The sequence below is a fragment of the Embiotoca jacksoni genome, unplaced genomic scaffold (genome assembly GCF_022577435.1).
Source record: "Embiotoca jacksoni isolate LCO1_2020_lvr unplaced genomic scaffold, fEmbJac1.0.p SCAF_2, whole genome shotgun sequence".
In the NCBI taxonomy this organism is placed as follows: Eukaryota; Metazoa; Chordata; class Actinopteri; family Embiotocidae; genus Embiotoca; species Embiotoca jacksoni.
This window is the reverse complement of record NW_027185340.1, coordinates 13,043,689-13,062,852: the sequence shown is the minus strand read 5'-3', so window position 1 is coordinate 13,062,852 and position 19,164 is coordinate 13,043,689. Positions and strand designations below refer to the sequence as shown.

Below are 19,164 nucleotides of genomic sequence, written 5' to 3'. Positions count from 1 at the left end.
ACATGTTTTGTAAATGTTTGGGGTTTCTTTTTGCAGTGTCATTTGGTCTGTAAGGAAGATCTATAGGTTTTAAACCCCATTTAAAATGGCTGTATTTCTGTTGATCCACCCTTTGAGCAAGAAGAATAGCAGTGCAATTACTGCCAAGGTGCTGTGGGTATCACTGCAGGTCAAACACCTACTGTATAGTACTTGACTTTATGAAGGGGGCTAGCCTCAGAGGTGATGAATGAATAATAACCGGAAACACACTGTACACATCTCACAGGCTTTTATATATGTTGGGAATATATCTGTTTTTTTATTTTAAAAGATTGCATAGGAATAGATGGGACTTCTTAGTTAGAAGCAGAGGAAGAGAAGATCAGTCACTGTATTGATAAGAGCTGCACGGGTAAAATGGCAAACACAGATCACGCTTTCAAACTGTTGTCAGGTATTGATCGGTGTTTAGATATGACTAACTTCACCTGCCATTGTGCCACTTGCATCAAAGTAAAAACAAAGCAGCGCATTTACGGAAAACTACATTAATTGTGCTTTTATTTAAAAGTAATTTCTTTTGTTTTTTCTTTATCTACGGGTTGTTGTATTGTTGTTTATATATTAATATGACCTATAATTCAGACGGTTGATGCTGTGTGTACTTTGTAAATACAATTTGTTGTAAGTTATATTTGACATTCAGTTGTTTTTACAGCTCAGTTCAGCTCTCTTTTCTCTCATTATCTGGGGATTTCCTTTAAGACATCACAGTTCAGTTTAAAATGAATTCTTCTTTTTATGCCTCAATGCAACAGTTCATACATGTGATCAAATTTTGAGTAGATTTACCATCTGGATTGTTTAATCCTTCAACGAGCTATAAAATGTGAAAACCATTAGCAAGTATTTTTCTTTTACCCTGAGCGCCCCCTTCTTTTTTTTTTTTTTTTTGGAGTGAAAACATGTTCAGTATGGGTGTCCCTAGTGGAAACAAACCCCCTGAAGCCAAATTTTTCCACTACTAGCATCGACTCCAATCTGATCCTTTTTACCTCCATAACTCTCTGACTCATTGCTCTCTCAACAGCGAAAATCTGATTCCCTGTGGTTTTCTAATTTTAGACAGCTAAGCAAAGCTCATGGGCTGAATAAATAGAATATCTTAGAATCCTGGCATTTAGGTTTTTTTGTGGCTGTAATTATTAAAATGACAAAGCCTGAGCAGGCTGCTAGATGGCTAAAAACATATGTCATTATAAGGCATCTTTAACTGTAATGTACTGAGGGCATGAGTATTGACTCGTTTGTGTGAGCTCAGTATTGATTAGGTCAATTGCACAAAATATATGTCATTCCATTGACTGGGGAGAAACATGTCCTCAGTCTTACAAGGAGTTTAGTAATTCATATTAAGTTGTTCATTTAAATGTGCTGGGAGGTTAACAAAATGTGTGAATACAGTATGTTTTATAATTAGTTGTCTAATTTAGTTTATGCAGCAGTATTCAAACTGACACATGCCTAATTTTAATTTGCCCGATTATAATTATCATGACAACACAACAAAACTTGTTTATGAATGAGGTGTCAGACGAAATACAAGAAACTGACCAGTCAAAATGCACATAATGTAAAACAGTAAAGGAAGAGTTCAACAGCATCTGGCTGCTCATGATATAACATTTCTTTTGTTTTGTTATAAAGCTTTCTATGAAATTTTACGTAATTTTATTGATGATACATACAAAGCACTTTAAGATTGTATGAGAAATATTTGTCTTTCAGAAGGCCACATCTGTGTTCTCCTTCGATTAGGCAGAGAATGTTTCTTTTAAATGGAATCAAGTTGAATATATGCTTAAATGTCTAAAACGCAGTCTTTTGTTAAAAATTGATTTTATAAGATGGCATAAATCTGCATGTGGTTTATGGCCGAAACAAAAATCCTATTTTAATATTGACCTTGAGGTTAAAAATAGCAGCTACAGCTGAAATGATCACTGTGAGCCAAATACAACTCTACATGCTTATATGTTTCCTCACCTCCATCCTCTGTGTTTACACCACCTCCAAGCTTCACCATCATCATCCATCATCATCATCTCCAGTAACAGTGTCTTCCCCCTCCTCCTCATCACCATTGTCGTCATGAAGTCGGATGCATGAGGTGAGCCTATGTATGCAAAACAACACAATTATGCACATAATAATTTTTTGCAAATTTTACAGAGATCAGCTGAAAGTGGAGCATGTTTTCCTGAAAAATGTAAAGAGAATAAATAAATTGAAAGATTTTACTGCAGTATGAAAGCGCACCATACAGTATACATTACATAAAGTCATCCTGGAGCTTTTCCAAATGAATGTGATCCTCACAGTGTCCTTTTTGCTTCATAGAAATTTATGACAAAATGCACATAAGTGATGTAATGTATTATTTTAGTGGCGCCTTTCTTGCTCATTACACTCTTATGTGCTTTAGATTCACAGAAATGAGCTTCTGCAGGAATGAGATATACTGAAGTGGAGTGAGCCATTAGGACCCTCTGTTTACTTATTACCGGCAGTAGTAAAGGGAATAAGGGAGAGCTCCGGTTGTAGCTGCATGTGTGCATAGCTTTGTGCCTGTAAGTTCATATTGACTGCCATGAATATGGATGTACTTTGTTGATCTGATCCAATCTGAAGGACTTGGGGAGGCACATCATTTTTCATGAATTTCCTCTTTAAATCTATGATAAACCCAACTCGTGCATAATTGATCTTAACAGTTGGGATGTTACGATCTTATGTCCAACCAATCCCCCGCCTTGTTTGCTCAAGGGTGTTTGTACATTTCTTTATTCTTTTGAATCGACTCGTTTTTTACATATGTTTTCTCAATTCTACAAACTGTATTAGCTTAGTTTTCCTTTAAGTCTTTAAACATCAGGCCTTCTCTCTTCGCCTGCCTGCAGGATTTCTCAGCACAGGAGACCAGGCAGCGAAAGGGAACTACGGCTTGCTCGATCAGATCCAAGCTCTGCGCTGGGTGAAGGAAAACATCGCAGCCTTCGGGGGAGATCCAAGCAGGGTTACTGTGTTTGGGTCCGGGGCTGGAGCATCCTGTGTGAGCCTCCTCACCTTGTCTCATTACTCGGAGGGTAAGGAGGAATCATGGATAACAACCCTGTTTATCTAGTGTGCTTTATTCAGTTTGCCTTAAATGCCATAGGTGAAGGTTTTTTTTCTCTTTAAAATATGTAAATAAATTGGGGCAGATACTGATGATGGCTGGTAGGTAGGTGGGTGCCAGAAAAACTCTGACATTTAGGGTTATGACACTTTTCACGGTCTCCACTGAACCGGTGCAGCTTTCATTTCTTAATGCCTGAAAAAGCCTTTGAATTCTCTGAATAACACGGCCTGCCGCTAGGAGCTGAATTATTTTTAACTTTTAACCCTTACACACTTCAATCTGGTGCTCTTAGGACTTGTCATAATTTTGAATAATGTATGTTTGTGAGTTTAGTGTTTTCTCTGAGTGGGCGTGCTGCTTCTGCATCTGTTTAGCACTGCAAATGTGTTGCGTAACTCTCCAATGTGCCATCATTTGTTTGTGTATTCATGCATGCATGTGTGGGTGCGTGGACATCCATAAATGTACCTCAGTACTTTATTACACTCACTTTTGTATGTATGTTTGTGTGTTCATGTGTATCAGACCTGTTCCACAGAGCTATCATCCAGAGCGGCAGCGCTTTAGCCAGTTGGGCTGTCAACTACCAGCCGAGCAAGTACGCGCGGCAGCTTGGCGAGCGGGTGGGCTGCGGCATCGACGACAGCACGCAACTGGTAGCCTGCCTCCAGGGCCGGAGTTACCGCGAACTTGTGGAGCAGAACATAACACCTGCCAAATATCATACAGCTTTTGCCCCGGTGATTGATGGTGATGTTATACCCGATGACCCCCAGATCCTGATGGAGCAGGGCGAGTTTCTGAACTACGACGTGATGCTGGGGGTTAATCAGGGTGAAGGTGTGAAGTTTGTGGAGGGCATTGTGGACTCTGAGGACGGCGTCACCGCTGAGGACTTTGACTTCGCTGTGTCGGACTTCGTGGATAGTTTGTACGGATACCCCGAAGGCCGAGACACATTGAGAGAGAGCATACGGTGAGTGGAGTGTGTAAATGTCTCAATATATTTAGGAAATGATTTGACATTTTGTGAAATTCCCTTCTTACCTTTCTTGCTGGGAGTTACATGAGAATATTGATATCAATTACACTGCAGTCAGGAGATTATAAGCTTATCTTGGCTGTGGCCCTAAATAACAAACTCTGCCTCCCGGCACCTCTTAACCATATAAATTAAAACATTACGTTTTGTTTGAGCAATCTGTTTTGTGTGAATGACTGTTGATCAGGGATGGAAGTAGTATTGAAAAATAGTGCTCAGGTTTTGTTAAAGAAATTTCTTGTGTTCAAATTTACGGCTCCTTACCATAGTTTGATACTTTTACGGTACCGAATTGCTTCGATACTGTCTAGTATCAAAAATGCCGTCATCTGGTACAACATTTACATCTGCACTAATACGGTTTTGTTTTGAAATGCATACCTTTTGCTAAGTTTATGCAAGAGTACATCTTATCAGCATTAGTGAACCAGCACAGCGCTAAACTACGTAGTTTCTACTTGCGCAGATAAAAAGTGATAAAATCACTTGGTTTCAACTTAAGAAAATCTTTCACTTGAACGTCACAATTGACATATTTCAAACTCATTTTCGACCACAGAACTGTCTTGAGTTGTGTGCGCTGCAGTAACTGGAGATTAGAAGCTTCTCTGCCCAGCCAGCATCTACCGCTGGCTCATATGCCAGGCGTTTAGGGGACGTCTGTAAATTGTTGTGTCTCCTGGTACTCTACATGTCGAGGGGACATCTGTAAATTGTTGTGTCTCCTGGTAGTCTCCATGTCGAGGGGACATCTGTAAATTGTAGGTCCAGAAAATAACAGGTACACTCTCCTACTGCCAACTGCATGAAAACTAAAGATTATTACCGAATGTGTAATTAACGTTTATTTTTGTTAAAATGGATTTTATGAAAATGGTATGAAAAAAAGTATTGTCCAGAAAATGGTATCAAAGTCAAGGAACGGGTACCTTGACTTGACTATAAAAGTAAAAAGTAAGCGAGTTAAAATGTTCAAAGTAAACATGTTACATTTTTAAAGGGTGATGGTGAGTTAAAGCGGGAGGGGGAGATCTTGATAGTTGTTCAAATAAGTAACAATAAATTCCTACTTTTATAGGCAGCCCTTTGCAGCCTCATGATCTGTTGTGAATACAACTACCTTATAGGCCGACAAGAATTTACCAGTAAATACAAGAAAACCATTACAGCAGTCGTACATACACTTTATGTAGCAATATTAGGATGCATAAATCAAATGAGCACCCACATCTAGAGAAATAACACATAAAGCATCAATATCATTAAAGAATATAAACTCAGATATGAATACAGCAGCTGCAGCCCACAAACGCACATATTAGCAGGCAGTAAAACTCTGCGGCGGTCGTTCTTCTTTTGACAGTCACATCCACCAGTCAGTTAAATGTGCCCACATCTCTGATCATTTTTTTACTCGAGGTTGAACTCTTAGCCAGCTTCTCTGTATCTCCTCAAAGATTTGAGATATGGAGCTGAATGTGTGCTTTGTTGTCACAACAGATGTGCATGTTGAGGGTAGAAGTCAAGCCCACGTCAACACTGATACGTTAAAAATACTGGTCAAAGTTGATGTTGTTTGTTTTCTTACGGAAAATGGTCATGCAATAGAGATGTGATGAATCTGGGATGGATACGTCATCAGTAATGAATGTGATAGGAAACGTGTGTCTCCGCCATTGTCATTCGACTAAAACGCAATTTAAAGCTAAAACAGTGTCAGCAGCATTTTTAAAAGTCTGTTTTAAGGCTTCGAAAACGCCAGAGTTGTGTGGATGCAACATGCAAAAGTTATTAAAAGAAAAAGGTTTTATTGTGGATGTAGCCTAAGTGAAGACAGAAGTTTGGGATTGGGAATCCTCCCAAAGTATTTTAGCATTAAGCATTTAGCCAGACGAAGCATACACCTGTATGTCATGCAACAGTGGGTGTGTTTGATTTGGGTCACTTCATGTGATCGCGGGTGGTGCATTAAATCATCCGTCAAATAGGCTTTTTTTTTAATCATCCATGAGATCACGTTCTGAAAACAATTTTTACAGAAAGTGCTGAGAGCGTCTGAGTGTCGCCTCTCTGACAAGAAACTCAGGCTTCCAGCAGCTGCAGCCAAAACATGCAGCTTCACCCCTTTGCAGCATCCTTTTGTCTCACACGGTCATCATGAATTTTTCATATGATGTTTGTTTTTATCCCGTAACAGATACCAATGTAGCAAGGTAATTTATCTGAGTAGGTTATTTTATAAGTCAAATAATATAATTATTTGTTAAAAATACTGAAAAAAGTACAAGCACGTACAAAAAAAACGACTTTGTTCCTGTAATGAGACAGACTGTTTCTTGCCTTTGGGCAGTGATTAGTGGAGTCCAGGGAACCAGCGGAGACTTAGGAAATAGTTCGAACAAAATACAACAAATTAGAGATGCTGGTTAGCAGTTTTCTTTTTTAGGGTAGCTGTTTCCTCTTGCCTCCAGTCTTAATGCTAAACTAAGCTCAGCGTCCCCTGGCTGCAGCTTCAAATTAATCACACTGACACGCAAGTTTAATCATTTAATCAAACTCTTGTCAAGTGAGCATTATTAGCAAAATGTTGATTGGGTGGTAGATTGACTCCCAATTTTAAATGTATTCATTAAAGGTTCATGTACACGGACTGGGCAGACCGCGACAACGCAGAAACCCGCCGGAAGACACTCGTCGCGCTTTTTACAGACCACCAGTGGGTGGCGCCGGCGATCGCTACAGCTGACCTCCACGCTCAGTATGGGTCTCCCACCTACTTCTACTCCTTTTACCACCACTGCCAGAGCGACGCCACGCCGCCCTGGGCTGACTCCGCCCACGGTGATGAGGTGAGATGATGTCCCATTGTTATGTTGTCACATAGGGATGAGATGAGATATCAAGGAGAGGAGAAAAGATCTCACAAAAGAGGGTAATATTTAGGTAATTAACTCTAAAGAAAAATGATAAAAATATGTAAATGATTAATGTCTCAAATCATTTTTTAATGTTCTATCAATGAATCAAGAGCTGTTGGTTGAGATGCTGCTTCAAACTGATCTGTTAGAAGTTCTTAGTGCGAGGAATCCTTTAGAGCAAGAAATATTTAAAATGTCCATGCTAATCATTTTTCTGCAGCGATCTGATCTCTCCGTATAATCCCTGAAGAGGAGGATATTTGTTCGTATACATGTCACAGCAAGTGCAGTAATCCCGCTAAATATCAACAGTACTGAAATAGAAGAAACACCAGTAACAAAGGGAAAAATGTTAAATCAACAAATGCAGTAATTTACTTAATCGTTCAAATAGCTCAACAGCGCTATGCTCCCCCTAATGGAGCCCCCCGGTTACTACTTCTACTCTTAGCCCCGCTGGTGGTAAACTGCTTTTCCAATGCATTGTATGGCTCAACTCCAAAGGTTGTGAAAATGACTTGGAGCTTCTTTTGGTATCTCCTTTGACCACTAATTGGTCACAGAGAGTTGTTACTAGTATCATCACTGAGTCATTGCGTCATGATTGCGAAACATGGGACATCCTGCACAAACGTGCTGAAGTTAAATAGCCGAGCTGCTGTGAAGGGGAAAGGGACGCAATTTTCTTTAAGCCAAATGGACAATTCGATTAAAATTTCAATCCGCAAAATGCACCTCAGTTGAGAAGGTGCAGACATTTCTCTGTTTGGTTGCTAAAATCTTTTTGATATCCTTCATTATTTCCTGTGTGTGTCAAGCCAGAGATCAAATTGCGGTGGTTATGTGTTCAAATAATATATCAAAGAATATGAAAAATATGATCCAACCAAATGCTTCTGTACTCATTGATCTGACGCCACACTGGTTGAGTGCACATTATTCTGTCCTTCACGTACATTTCCATGATGATTATAGTTTATTACAGTCGTCTTTTTCTTTGCTATTTATAGCAGAGGAACATTTTGAGCTGTAATTCTTTTGATTCCTGTGTTCTTTAATGTGTGCTTCATGTAGTGTAATCTGAATGTGTATTTTTAATCAAAGTGAAGAAGAAGTAGAGAGTTTAGACTCACTGCAGTTACACATGAAACCATTTCTGGGGTTTGACATGTTTCAGTTATGGTTACGGTGTTTGTCCAGGGAATGAATGTAATATGTTACTCCGACATTGAGCATCTGTGTGTTTAGGTGCCGTATGTGTTTGGCGTGCCCATGGTGGGACCCACTGATCTGTTCAACTGTAACTTCTCCAAGAACGACGTGATGCTGAGCGCAGTGGTTATGACATACTGGACCAACTTTGCCAAGACTGGGTGAGCTATTAAAATGTACACCGATGTGAAATGTTGTTGAGCTTGAAAATCATACTGAGAAAAGCATTTTTCTTTTCGAGCATACAGGACAAAACAGAGCATATAGCTTCAGCCTTATTCTGTTCTTTTTATTTCAGTATTTTCACAAAGAAATCCGGTTCTAATTTCTGCTATTATCTAATCTCCACCCACACTTAAAAAATATCTTATGATATTGAATGAGAGCCAGGACATTTGATTACATTTAAAAATTTTAAAGAAAATGCGCAGCTGTCAGTGGAAGGTCAGTCCTTCCTCATCTTCTTTTCTCCGTCTCTGCAGAGACGAGGTTTTGGCAACATAAAGTGTTGTTGCTTTAACTGTGGACAGCTCACTCTTGATTTTACAGGAACAAATCTCCTTCAAGCTTGAAATCAGACAGCCGTGATTCAAGTCTATGGTGTTATCAAGATAAACAGCATCGTGCCTCTCCAGTTTGCAGTGCTTGATACGCTTTCCATATGCTTAATTTGTTGCTTTGATAGATAATAAAGATGAACACAGGCACGCAGTGTAATTATCTGTTAATGTTTATACGGCTTAATTAAAGGCACAGAACAACAGGGAAAATGTGAAAGTTTTGATGATTGTAGCATTAGTAAATCTATTTCCCACAAAATAAATGCATACACAATCATTTTAGGAAAAATGATTTGCTGCCAGTTTGTCAGAAATGTGCAGGAGACAAATCAGCTTAAATACTCAATTTTTCTGTCAAGATAAGTAACATTTTAATTGCACAGAAGAAAACATTTTTCCCAGAAATATTAGGTTTCATTTGGAAAGGAAGTTCCACTGAGAGAAACTGAGTTTTAATATAGCATTAGAGGAAAACTGAATTTTTAGAACAACAAAAATAATGAGCTCTCAGGCAAAGGATGCTACTGTAATGTCTTTTGCTTCAAAGGTCTCTGATGTCTGATGAGAAGACATTACTTTAGATACAATCATGAAAACAGCACTGCAGACTAATTTTGGCAGAGGGTGAAAGCAGATTCTCTTTCAATATCTTGACAAAGCTTTTCTTTTTCGGACCTTGGTTGAGAAAATTAAAGAACCACTGCTCTCAAAAAAGTCCTTTAGGATAGCCAAGGCAATGTCTTAAAAGAAGAATGAACAGATTAATTGGCCAATGTTTCAATAATCCCTCCTTCCCTTCGGGATGGAGGTAAATGTCCCCAAATGGCCAGTTGAAACAGAAACACTACTGACAGTTCGGTCGCCAAAGGGGAACCCAACTGACCCTTGGGGTGTCAAACAGGACCCATTAAGTCGTTCTCATCGGAGGCCAGTCGGGCATAAACTGCCATTTTGGCAGTAGTCCAGTCCAAGTGACTCAAATTATGAAGGTGAACCCGAATGACACCTCTTCAAATGTTGATATTTTCTCAGACAATGGTCTGAATGGGCCAAAAGTTGGATGGACGTTCCATCTCGGATCTGGATTTAATACTCAGACAACCGACTCCTTAGACCTTTTTGGGAGCAAACTTCTTTCAGGAGTATCCATTGGATATTCTGGAATGTATATCGATGTAATACCAATACATCAAGAACAAGTCTTTATTTTGGTTTTAACAGTTGGAAAACCTGGTCACCCCATCCTAACATCTTCCAAATGGCAGATTTTAGCCAATCCCTAAAATTACATTTGGAAATACTTTGAATGGGTAAACCAGTTTTTCCAAATGTCAGTCAGTGCCATTTAAGAACTTTTGTTCTGTTCCTTCCATTTAGGAACTTCCATTGACTCCCCTCCCCTCCCCTCTCCTCCCTTCCCCTCCTCTTCCCATCTATAGGCCAAAACTGATGCAGTGTGAGGGAGAGGTTTTTCACTATGTTAAATTTTAATTAAAAACAACTGCCAGTAGCTAAAAGAGATCCAATTTATTAAATTGGAAATGAAATGATCTGCCAGTAGCGTAGACAAATGTTGTTGTTGCAGAAAGAATCCACACTAAAACTTTACAAACCTGAAAATCCACACTGATAAGAGTACTACCTTTTATCTCCCCACTCTGACATGATATACAAGATAAAAGTAATTCTTGAGGATGGAGCCTATATTGCTGCTCGAAGTGAGTAATTAACCAGTAATTAATTCAATTGAGGTTCACTCCACTGAGACCTCCTCAGATTTACAGAGACATCAGCAGTTTATACCTTGATCTTAACCTCCGCAGAGGCCTGCTATCTCACAACATAAAGAATCAGGACAGTGCTCTCACATAGTTTGACTGTGGCATGAAAAAAAACTGTCTTTAATGTGGATGCATTAAGGTGGTGCCATCGTATCGAGTTAGCGGTTTCGAGCCTGTTGTCTGTATTGTCATTACCACCGAAGCAGCAGAGCAAAATCACCAAAGAGGGATGTGAAGATTTCAGTGTACACTTCAATTGCCAACGGGGAACTTTCTCTGAAGAAAGATTTGGCTGTGAGGCTGAGAGTTCCTCAGATGGTGATGGAAGTCTGCGACAGCTCCATTTAACCGGGGAGATGTGATGCTCCCTGATGTATATTTTGTAAGCCTCTGTGTGGGCGTATAAATCCTCAGCTTGTGTGTGTGTTTGTGTGTCGGTAGGTCTCTACGCTAGCTGCCTTTTTGTGCTGTTCATAAGGTGTTGATTGACAAGCGAGCACATTGCGCAACTAGAAAGTCTATGAAGATGTGCTGCCGTTTCATTTACAACATTTTAGCTGCTGACACAAATAAGACGGTAAATCGACAAATAAATGCCTGTCTGTATGTGTCAGAGGAGTGATTTTTCAGTATATTTTCACTGTACGTCACACACACGTTCACCTCTAATGCAGATATCTGACAGTTTTATGTTTGCACAAACTGCAGGTGTTTGAACTGTGCATTACCGGGGATGTTTTCTTAGGGGCATATAAACTGGAGAAAAATCAATGATCAACAACTAAACCACCTTTGAGCTGTGATTACATTGAAAATATATCTTGCTTTTCTTTTCACAAATACGTTTTGCCACTGGTTTGTGTTATGCTACTTTGATATTGATTAGAAAGATGCCCGGTGCAACTGTTGGCCAGAAATCAGCTTCCTCAGAGGACGTTTGCCAGCTGAGAAGAAGCTCTGTTTGAACTCCATGACATTTGAGGCGATGGAAAGAATACATTATTGGTATTTATACTTTCAGTGAAAATGTGAACAACATGAGATGGAACATGAGGCATTCAATTTATGTGCTGAAATCCAATATCTTTTCTATATTGATTTTCATGATCAAATGTACATGGCAGGGTTAAATCCGTGCATTCTTGGTTGCATTTCTTTGCCTTTCCTTAAAGTCCTATAGTGAACATGTAATAAAACTGTGGGAGGCAGTAGATAGTAGCAGCTGAGTTAACAGTCATATTGTGCTCTTCTTTTTGGTGATTTTCAGTGAATCTCTTAAGATTGTTGTTCAGTTAATTTAGTGTTATATTTCCTTGTATTATTTCTCTGTGTTTGTATGATTACAGTTCACTCAGATAACTCATATTTGAAATGTTTATTACAGCAGCAGAACATCGTTTGAGTTCAGGTTGTGTAAGATGTGTTTACATTAAGATATTGGGGAATTATGAAATATCTTAAAGGTGGAGGGGCTTGAAGGGCACGCAGCAGTATTGACACAGGGCAGCAGTGTCGTTGACAGGTGAGATGGGACATTTTTGCAGCTTAAATAGACTATCAAATTGGGAGGGTGTGTATGTCAGATGATTTTGGAGTATGAGATACGTCACATGATGCAGAGCGGAGCAGCTCGAGTTGACTGCCTGAACTCGCTAGCATTTATTTTAAAATATTTATAATTAACCATTTCATTCTTTCCACCAGTGACCCAAACCAGCCGGTTCCTCAAGATACCAAGTTCATCCACACGAAGCCCAATCGTTTTGAAGAAGTGGCCTGGTCTAAATACACCCCGAAAGAGCAGCTGTATCTCCACATTGGCCTTAAGCCGCGTGTCAGAGACCACTACCGGGCCACCAAAATCTCCTTCTGGCTCCAGCTCGTCCCTCACTTGCATCACGTCAACGAGCTCCTCCAGTCCGTGTCGTCCTTCACGCATAGTCCGTCTCCGCAGGATGACACCCCTTATTCCTACACCAAGCGTCTGTCCAAAGGTTGGCCTCCCAGCAGTACACGTCACCCGGGCTCACAGGGAGGAACTCCACAGCCACCCGAGTCTGCAATAGGCCAAGATGCCGAGGAAAATGGGGTTCGTGTGCCGAATGAGGACTACTCCACTGAACTCTCAGTGACAATTGCAGTGGGAGCGTCGCTGTTGTTTCTGAATATTCTTGCATTCGCGGCTTTGCTGTATAAGAAAGACAAACGGCGCCTGGAGCATCGCAGGCCTCGTCCGCTTCCTCCACCGAGAAGAGACATCACACCTGCAGATGTTGCAGCTCACCTGCAGGGGGAGGGACTGATGTCTTTACAGGTGAGTCAAAGCGTCTTGCATGTGCGGGCACTAGGGGACATATTACAATTTCACAACTAAAACCTACAGTATGTAACCATATCATTTTAAGTTACATGGAAAGTAATCATGCTCATTGTTAATAATCATTCATATTTTTTTTGAGTTGAAGTAACATTAGGCCAGTTGATGTTGTGTGAAGACACGACTAAACTCGTCTTGTCAGTGGAGCAGCTGCTAGTAGAGCAGAACACAGCCTGCCATCAGCAGACATTATCAGTGTGAGAATTTGTGTGTATTCCTGAGTGTTTTGATGCATGTGTATATATGAGCTCTGTAAAATTGCCTGAATTGCTTCCAATTGCCTCCAATTCATCCACTAACTGCTTGGCCTCTTTTGAGCTGTGCTTGTTGACCTGTGTTGCTTTGAAATCTCACACAGTGAGTCCTACATGTCAGGTGTACTTTAGAGCTGAAAAATCTTCTTAAATGGCAGTTGAACTACACAAATGTTGGTCAACTGCTTAAATTGTGTTATATTAATTTTAATCATTTTAGTTGTTTTAGTATTTTTTTTTTCCGAGTTGTGAGGATTTATTGCTTTTTGTAAATTTAAGATGTTTGAAAGACCAATTTAAAGACCCCCTCCAATGAAAATCTTCTAGCTCTAAAACAGCAAGATGGCAACGGCCGAAATGTCAAACCGGAGGCTTCATAACGGCAATTCACAAACCAATGGGTGATGTCACGGTTGGTTGCTGTGTGGTTGGAAGACACCATGTGCAAAAAAAAGCAGTCAGCACTGTGGTTGAGCATTTCCACGTTGGAACTGCAGTGAGAGTCTGACAACCTCAGAAACACGGATTCAGACGTCACAAACCTAAGTAACTATTCCCATCAGCTCTGAGGCGTGGGGCTTTCTGTATGATCAAGCTACCAGCTTGAGCTGCAGGCGAGTGGCGGAGGACTGGGTGGAGCTAGAAGCGGGGAAGATTGGCATTTTCACAGTTCTGCACTGAATGAAGGCAAACGTGTTGTCTTACATCTGAGCCAATTTAAGACATTAAGGGATTTCTTCTGGGAAAAACATCTAAACATGTATTTTGATAAACAAAAATAATTTTTAAGGCGTTTTAATGTGAGGAGAGGAACTTTTAACTATTTTATGACACTATGTTGTGTAATGATGAATTGATTACTAAATATAATTACTGATAGATTCATTTATTCTATAATATTTAGTTGCCACCCTTGATATGGTAATATGATGATGAATTGATTTTCAGTCTCTTTCCTTCTCCCGCTCTCTCTATCTGCCCTCATTGTTTTTGCTTCCTTGCATCATCTCTTCACATATCCAATCCATTCACGTTTTTAGGTGAAGCAGCTGGAGTGTGATGTTGCATCAGCAGACGAGAGGAACAACACTCACCACCATCACACTCTGAACACGCTAGATGCTCTGGATGGCTTGGACACCCAGGACATCTACAGCACACTGGACACTGTGCGACTCACCTGCCCACCTGACTACACCCTCACCTTGCGCCGCTCACCCGACGACGTCCCCCTCATGACCTCTCTGACCCCGGGATCACTGCCGGTGACCCCCGGGTCACACCCTGTTACTCCTGCGACGCCAATGACCCCAATGACACCTGGATCAGTTGTGGGGATGAGGATGGGGCATCCTCACCAGGGGTACACACACCATAGCCCATATAGTAATACACACTTACCACACACACACATCTCCACGCACACACACTCTACCACACGCGTATAACCACAGCAAGACACTCGCACATACAGGGACATAGTGACAACACACACTCATACTAACAACACACACACACACACACACACACACACACACACACACACACACACACACACACACACACACACACACACACACACACACACACACACACACGAAACAAAAGACTTAAATACCTCTACTAATTACCCTGCAGGATTGTTACAGATGGAGTGACAGAAAGACATTTTTCAGTAACAGGATGAACGGACAGACAGCTGTGTGTTGCATGTCGAGGAGCTGAAGATGCAGTTCTGTGCATCATGCGCTCATAACCTGACGAGCAAAGACGTCCATCAGATGTCTCGAAACCCGCTTTGGATACTGAATCTGCTTTTTCTACACCGGAGGAGGACGATGCAGCAAAAGGGTCAGTTACTTTACATCTCTTTCTGTACCTGAGCTGCACTGTGCAGCTGTGCTGGGACGGAGGAGAGCACATGCAGATGCAGAGCCGAGCTAAGAAGTACCACACACAGACTGCTGATGTCAACTTGAACAACCTGTGAAATGTGAATGTAGCATTTTTTTTTTTTTCCATTAAAAGATCAAAGGCCCTATCTGCCAAGGATCAAACTAAGCTGAGGAGAAAATAACAAATTTCAGTGAGAGATGGATGTAAAAACAGACAGAGAGGAAGAGGGGGATTAAAAAGACAACATTAGCTGAAGGAACAGTTAGTCAGATGGTGGGAAAAAGATTAAGATTTCATTGGAAGGGATTTAACAGCTATGAGAGTGACGAAGACGAAGGGAGATGGAGTGATACGAACAACATAGAGATAGAAAGTGTACCAAGAGACAGAAAATTAGGGCTCAGAAGAAGAAAGGGCCTCTGAAGTGTTTCCAGACGTACTGAAGAATCACTCTAACCAGCTATGTGTTAAACTCTTGTAAATAGAATGGAAAGATACAGATGATATATTATGATTTATAGCATTTACCTGCTCTTGCATTAAAACATGACTTATTTAACCACATTATTGCTTTCATTTCAGATATTACTATATTATTGTATAGATGTCCTGAAGCAAGGCTGGTTGTCTTTCCATCTCAACCACTGTAATATGTACACAGTACCTTTATTTAAAGGCTATATTTGCTATGCACAGTCATTTCAAAAATTCTTAACTATGTGCGCATTTAGATACTTGTTTAGTCGTTGAAGTATAGGACATTTTTCACACCATCCTGTCTATTTTTTGTCCATAGGATGATGAGCTAGTACTGTGTAGATAATGCATTGCTGGTTTGATGATTGAGCACCAGCCAACACCCACGAACCCTTTGAACCTAAACCCTTCCTGCTCTCCTTTCCCCTTTTTTCCCCTGAAAGTCCTCTTATAAAGCCTAACCCTTAATTCCTGGGAAACCCAACCTCAATTAGTGTCTCTGCAGACAGACAGACAGACAGACAGACAGACAGACAGACAGGTAGTGATGATTCAAAGGGTCCTTAATCACAGCGTGCCGCCAAGATTCAAGAACGCATTCTCTTATTGTTTAACAGTTAAACAACTAAAGGCCAAGTTGCATTTCATTTATGTCACTCCCTGTTCTCCAATACAAATAACTGTTGTTGCTTAAATTACCTCCACACTGTCAACCGTTGTCTGTAAAAAAATGAAGCTGTGTCACCCACATTTCAGAGCCCAGAGTTTGGTTTATTACTTGCTACCTTTGTGTCGATTGTTTGGAGCCTGATTTGATTATTGAGGTGGAGTCTTGGGTGGAGCTAAAGAGGAACGTGATAGTGCAAGAGACTTGACATAAAGGGAAAACATGCCTCCAAACATGCTGCCTTTTTAGCCTTAATATTCTCTTAAAGGAGAAATTTTGTTTCAAATTTCCTTCAAGGCGTACTTTAGAAAATGTGAAATTTATTATTATAACCCCCAACAAACATCTTGTGGAAGTAATGACTGACTTTACTGAGATTTTTCCACTGACTACACTGTGAGTGCTTGATGGCCACAGTGGTTCCTGCTTTTTGTCACTTTAATAAGAGATAAAGCATTTTCAAAATCAGCTACAAGCAAGTTATATAGTTAATATGTGCTACTGTCATGGAAATCACAAAAAATGGCAAATTGTCAAACTCTGTCTCTGATTGCTACTGCGAAACTAAAAAAAGTTCTTATGTTCCCACTAACTAACCGACCCTAAATCCTAGTCCTTGATCCGAACCAGTGACTCAACCAAAGGCTCTGATATTGCAGCGTTCCAGTTTTATCCTCCCTTTCTTTACCCTAAGCTGTGTCCCATCCTCCCCCTTCCTTTCCTTGTCCCAGCCTCATTTGTGTGACTACATGCAGCTTTGTCACAGTGAGGCCTATTTAACCTCCTCTCATCCTAAGTAACTCTTTCATGAGAGATTTTAGTTAATTGTCAACAGAATACATGAAAAACGAAAGCTGAAAAAACTTGTGGATGGCAAAGCAAAGAACTTTTACAAAATGATATAAAAATAACATTCAATGGATGTTTGATTGACTGAATATTTTTTTCATATGGGTTTACTGACTCAGCGGATGGCTGGATTGTGTCAAGCATAAAACATTTCTGCTGCATTTTTGAAAAATAAAAATATCAGTATTTTACAATTTATGAGCATTTTAAATGTCTTGTATGTCTTCATTTTCGATATCTGGGGCAATGTTCAAAGAAATGTGGCGGGAAAATATGAAGCTTTCCATTATGACACCTTTATGGTTTTGAGTATATAAAGAATTTTGACAGTACATCATTTTCATCATGTTAAAACTCTGTGTAATAGTAATATTCATCACAGAAATGGAATTTTCTGATTCCTCTAAAGTTGACCAATAACCACCTTATATCTCATTTGTGTTGGTTTCCACCTTATTCCAGTCTTTATGGACTAAGTGTCTTCTGATTCTAGTACATTTACAACACAGATATTAAAGTGATTTCTTGAAAGGGTTTAAGGGTATTTTCCAAAGCATGGAAGAGTTGCATTGAATTTCAAAACTATGTAAAAGAGATTTTATATGGATTATCTTTAGCTTTGCTCTATAGCGCATATGTTGTACAATTACTGAAGTCACTACTGCAGCAAAACAGGGAGACATTATTGTAAATCATCATGGACCAGCAGCCCCTGCCAGCTGGCCGGAGAGACACTGAGATGTGAAAGAACCGAATTCATGGCTGACTTCCAGACCAGATTGATGTCTCCTACATTGTGTCCCTGCTCTAATCCCATTAACTAGATATAACTGCAGTTAATTTGATTTACGGAAGGCAACACATCAGAAAGCACAAGTTCAAGTCATGACCAGGTGTTTTTTGTTTGTTTGACGTCAACATGTGCACAGACGGCTCAGAGAAGCCCGTAGAAATTGCTCAGAAATGACAAAATCAATTTGACGGTTTGGGGAACTTCTACCTGCACGGTGGGCTGCTTTTAATGAATCTTTTTAATGACTGGAAAGTCACTTGCACACAGAAACACTCTTCCCCACATTTAAACTGAACTTGGCTGGTTCCAACTTGTTTGATGTCATTTCATTAGGATATTTTCAACAAGTACACTCAGAATTCACGTGTGTAAATGAGTACAGATGGTGGGTATTGGATCATTTTCAGAGATACCTGATGTTGAAGAGTTGAAAGTTAAGCATCTGCTGACTGTTCGAAGATACATATATAATATTTGGCTGAATGTAGCTAACTTATTGAAGGATTATTCTGCATTTCATAACTGCTAAATCTCGTGCACCTGTCAGAGATATGAATTTATCACTGAAGAGTTTTAATTCTGTTTTTTTCTTTTTATGTATCTAAATTATAATCTGCAGTGTTTACTGTCCTACTTGTGCTATGCTGTAATAGTCAATGTTTTATGTGCACTTTTTGGCAGCAAAGACAACTTGCCTGTCTCATCCTGAAAAATAGACTACATGTGACTTAGTGGGGGTGGAATTTGCTTGAAGGAGAAACAGAGCAGGGAGTCACACACACTCTTAATGGTGTGTTTTCAGCCTCTTGGTTTTTACAAAGACTGAACAAAGGCGCTGTTCAAACAGGCCTGTGAGTCTACAGCCATAACAGCAGCTCTGTTAGACTGCGTTGAGGACCAGTGATGCTCTCGGTTAAATGCTAAAATCATCATGCTAACACGCTTACAATGACTTACAATAACATGCTAATTGGCGCTAGATTCAAAGTACAGCTGAAGCAGAAGGATACGATGTTAATTTTAACAAAGGTTCACCAAACTCATTAACCTTCCTCAGGGGAAAATTAATGGACAAAATTTCATGGCTGTTCATCCAAAAGTAATTTCAGACTGGATCAAAGTGGTGGCCTGAGAGAAAGACATGAGCCACACTGTTGCTGTGTTGTTTGAAAGGT

At 40.0% G+C, this 19,164-nt stretch overlaps 1 protein-coding gene across 2 annotated transcripts in view; it reads left to right on the top strand.

Annotated features, from left to right (window-relative positions):
* The window catches only part of LOC138201272 (neuroligin-4, X-linked-like), a 21,371-nt gene extending 3,977 nt beyond the window's left edge, over positions 1–17,394 (top strand). For both annotated transcript variants that reach the window (XM_069154622.1, XM_069154623.1), the window contains exons 4-9: positions 2,943–3,128; positions 3,689–4,139; positions 6,841–7,054; positions 8,372–8,496; positions 12,381–12,990; positions 14,348–17,394. In XM_069154622.1, coding sequence (XP_069010723.1) covers positions 2,943–3,128; positions 3,689–4,139; positions 6,841–7,054; positions 8,372–8,496; positions 12,381–12,990; positions 14,348–14,755 — 1,994 coding nt within the window. In that variant the 3' untranslated portion in view covers positions 14,756–17,394. The remainder of the gene's footprint in view (positions 1–2,942; positions 3,129–3,688; positions 4,140–6,840; positions 7,055–8,371; positions 8,497–12,380; positions 12,991–14,347) is intronic.
* Positions 17,395–19,164: the final 1,770 nt, after the last annotated feature.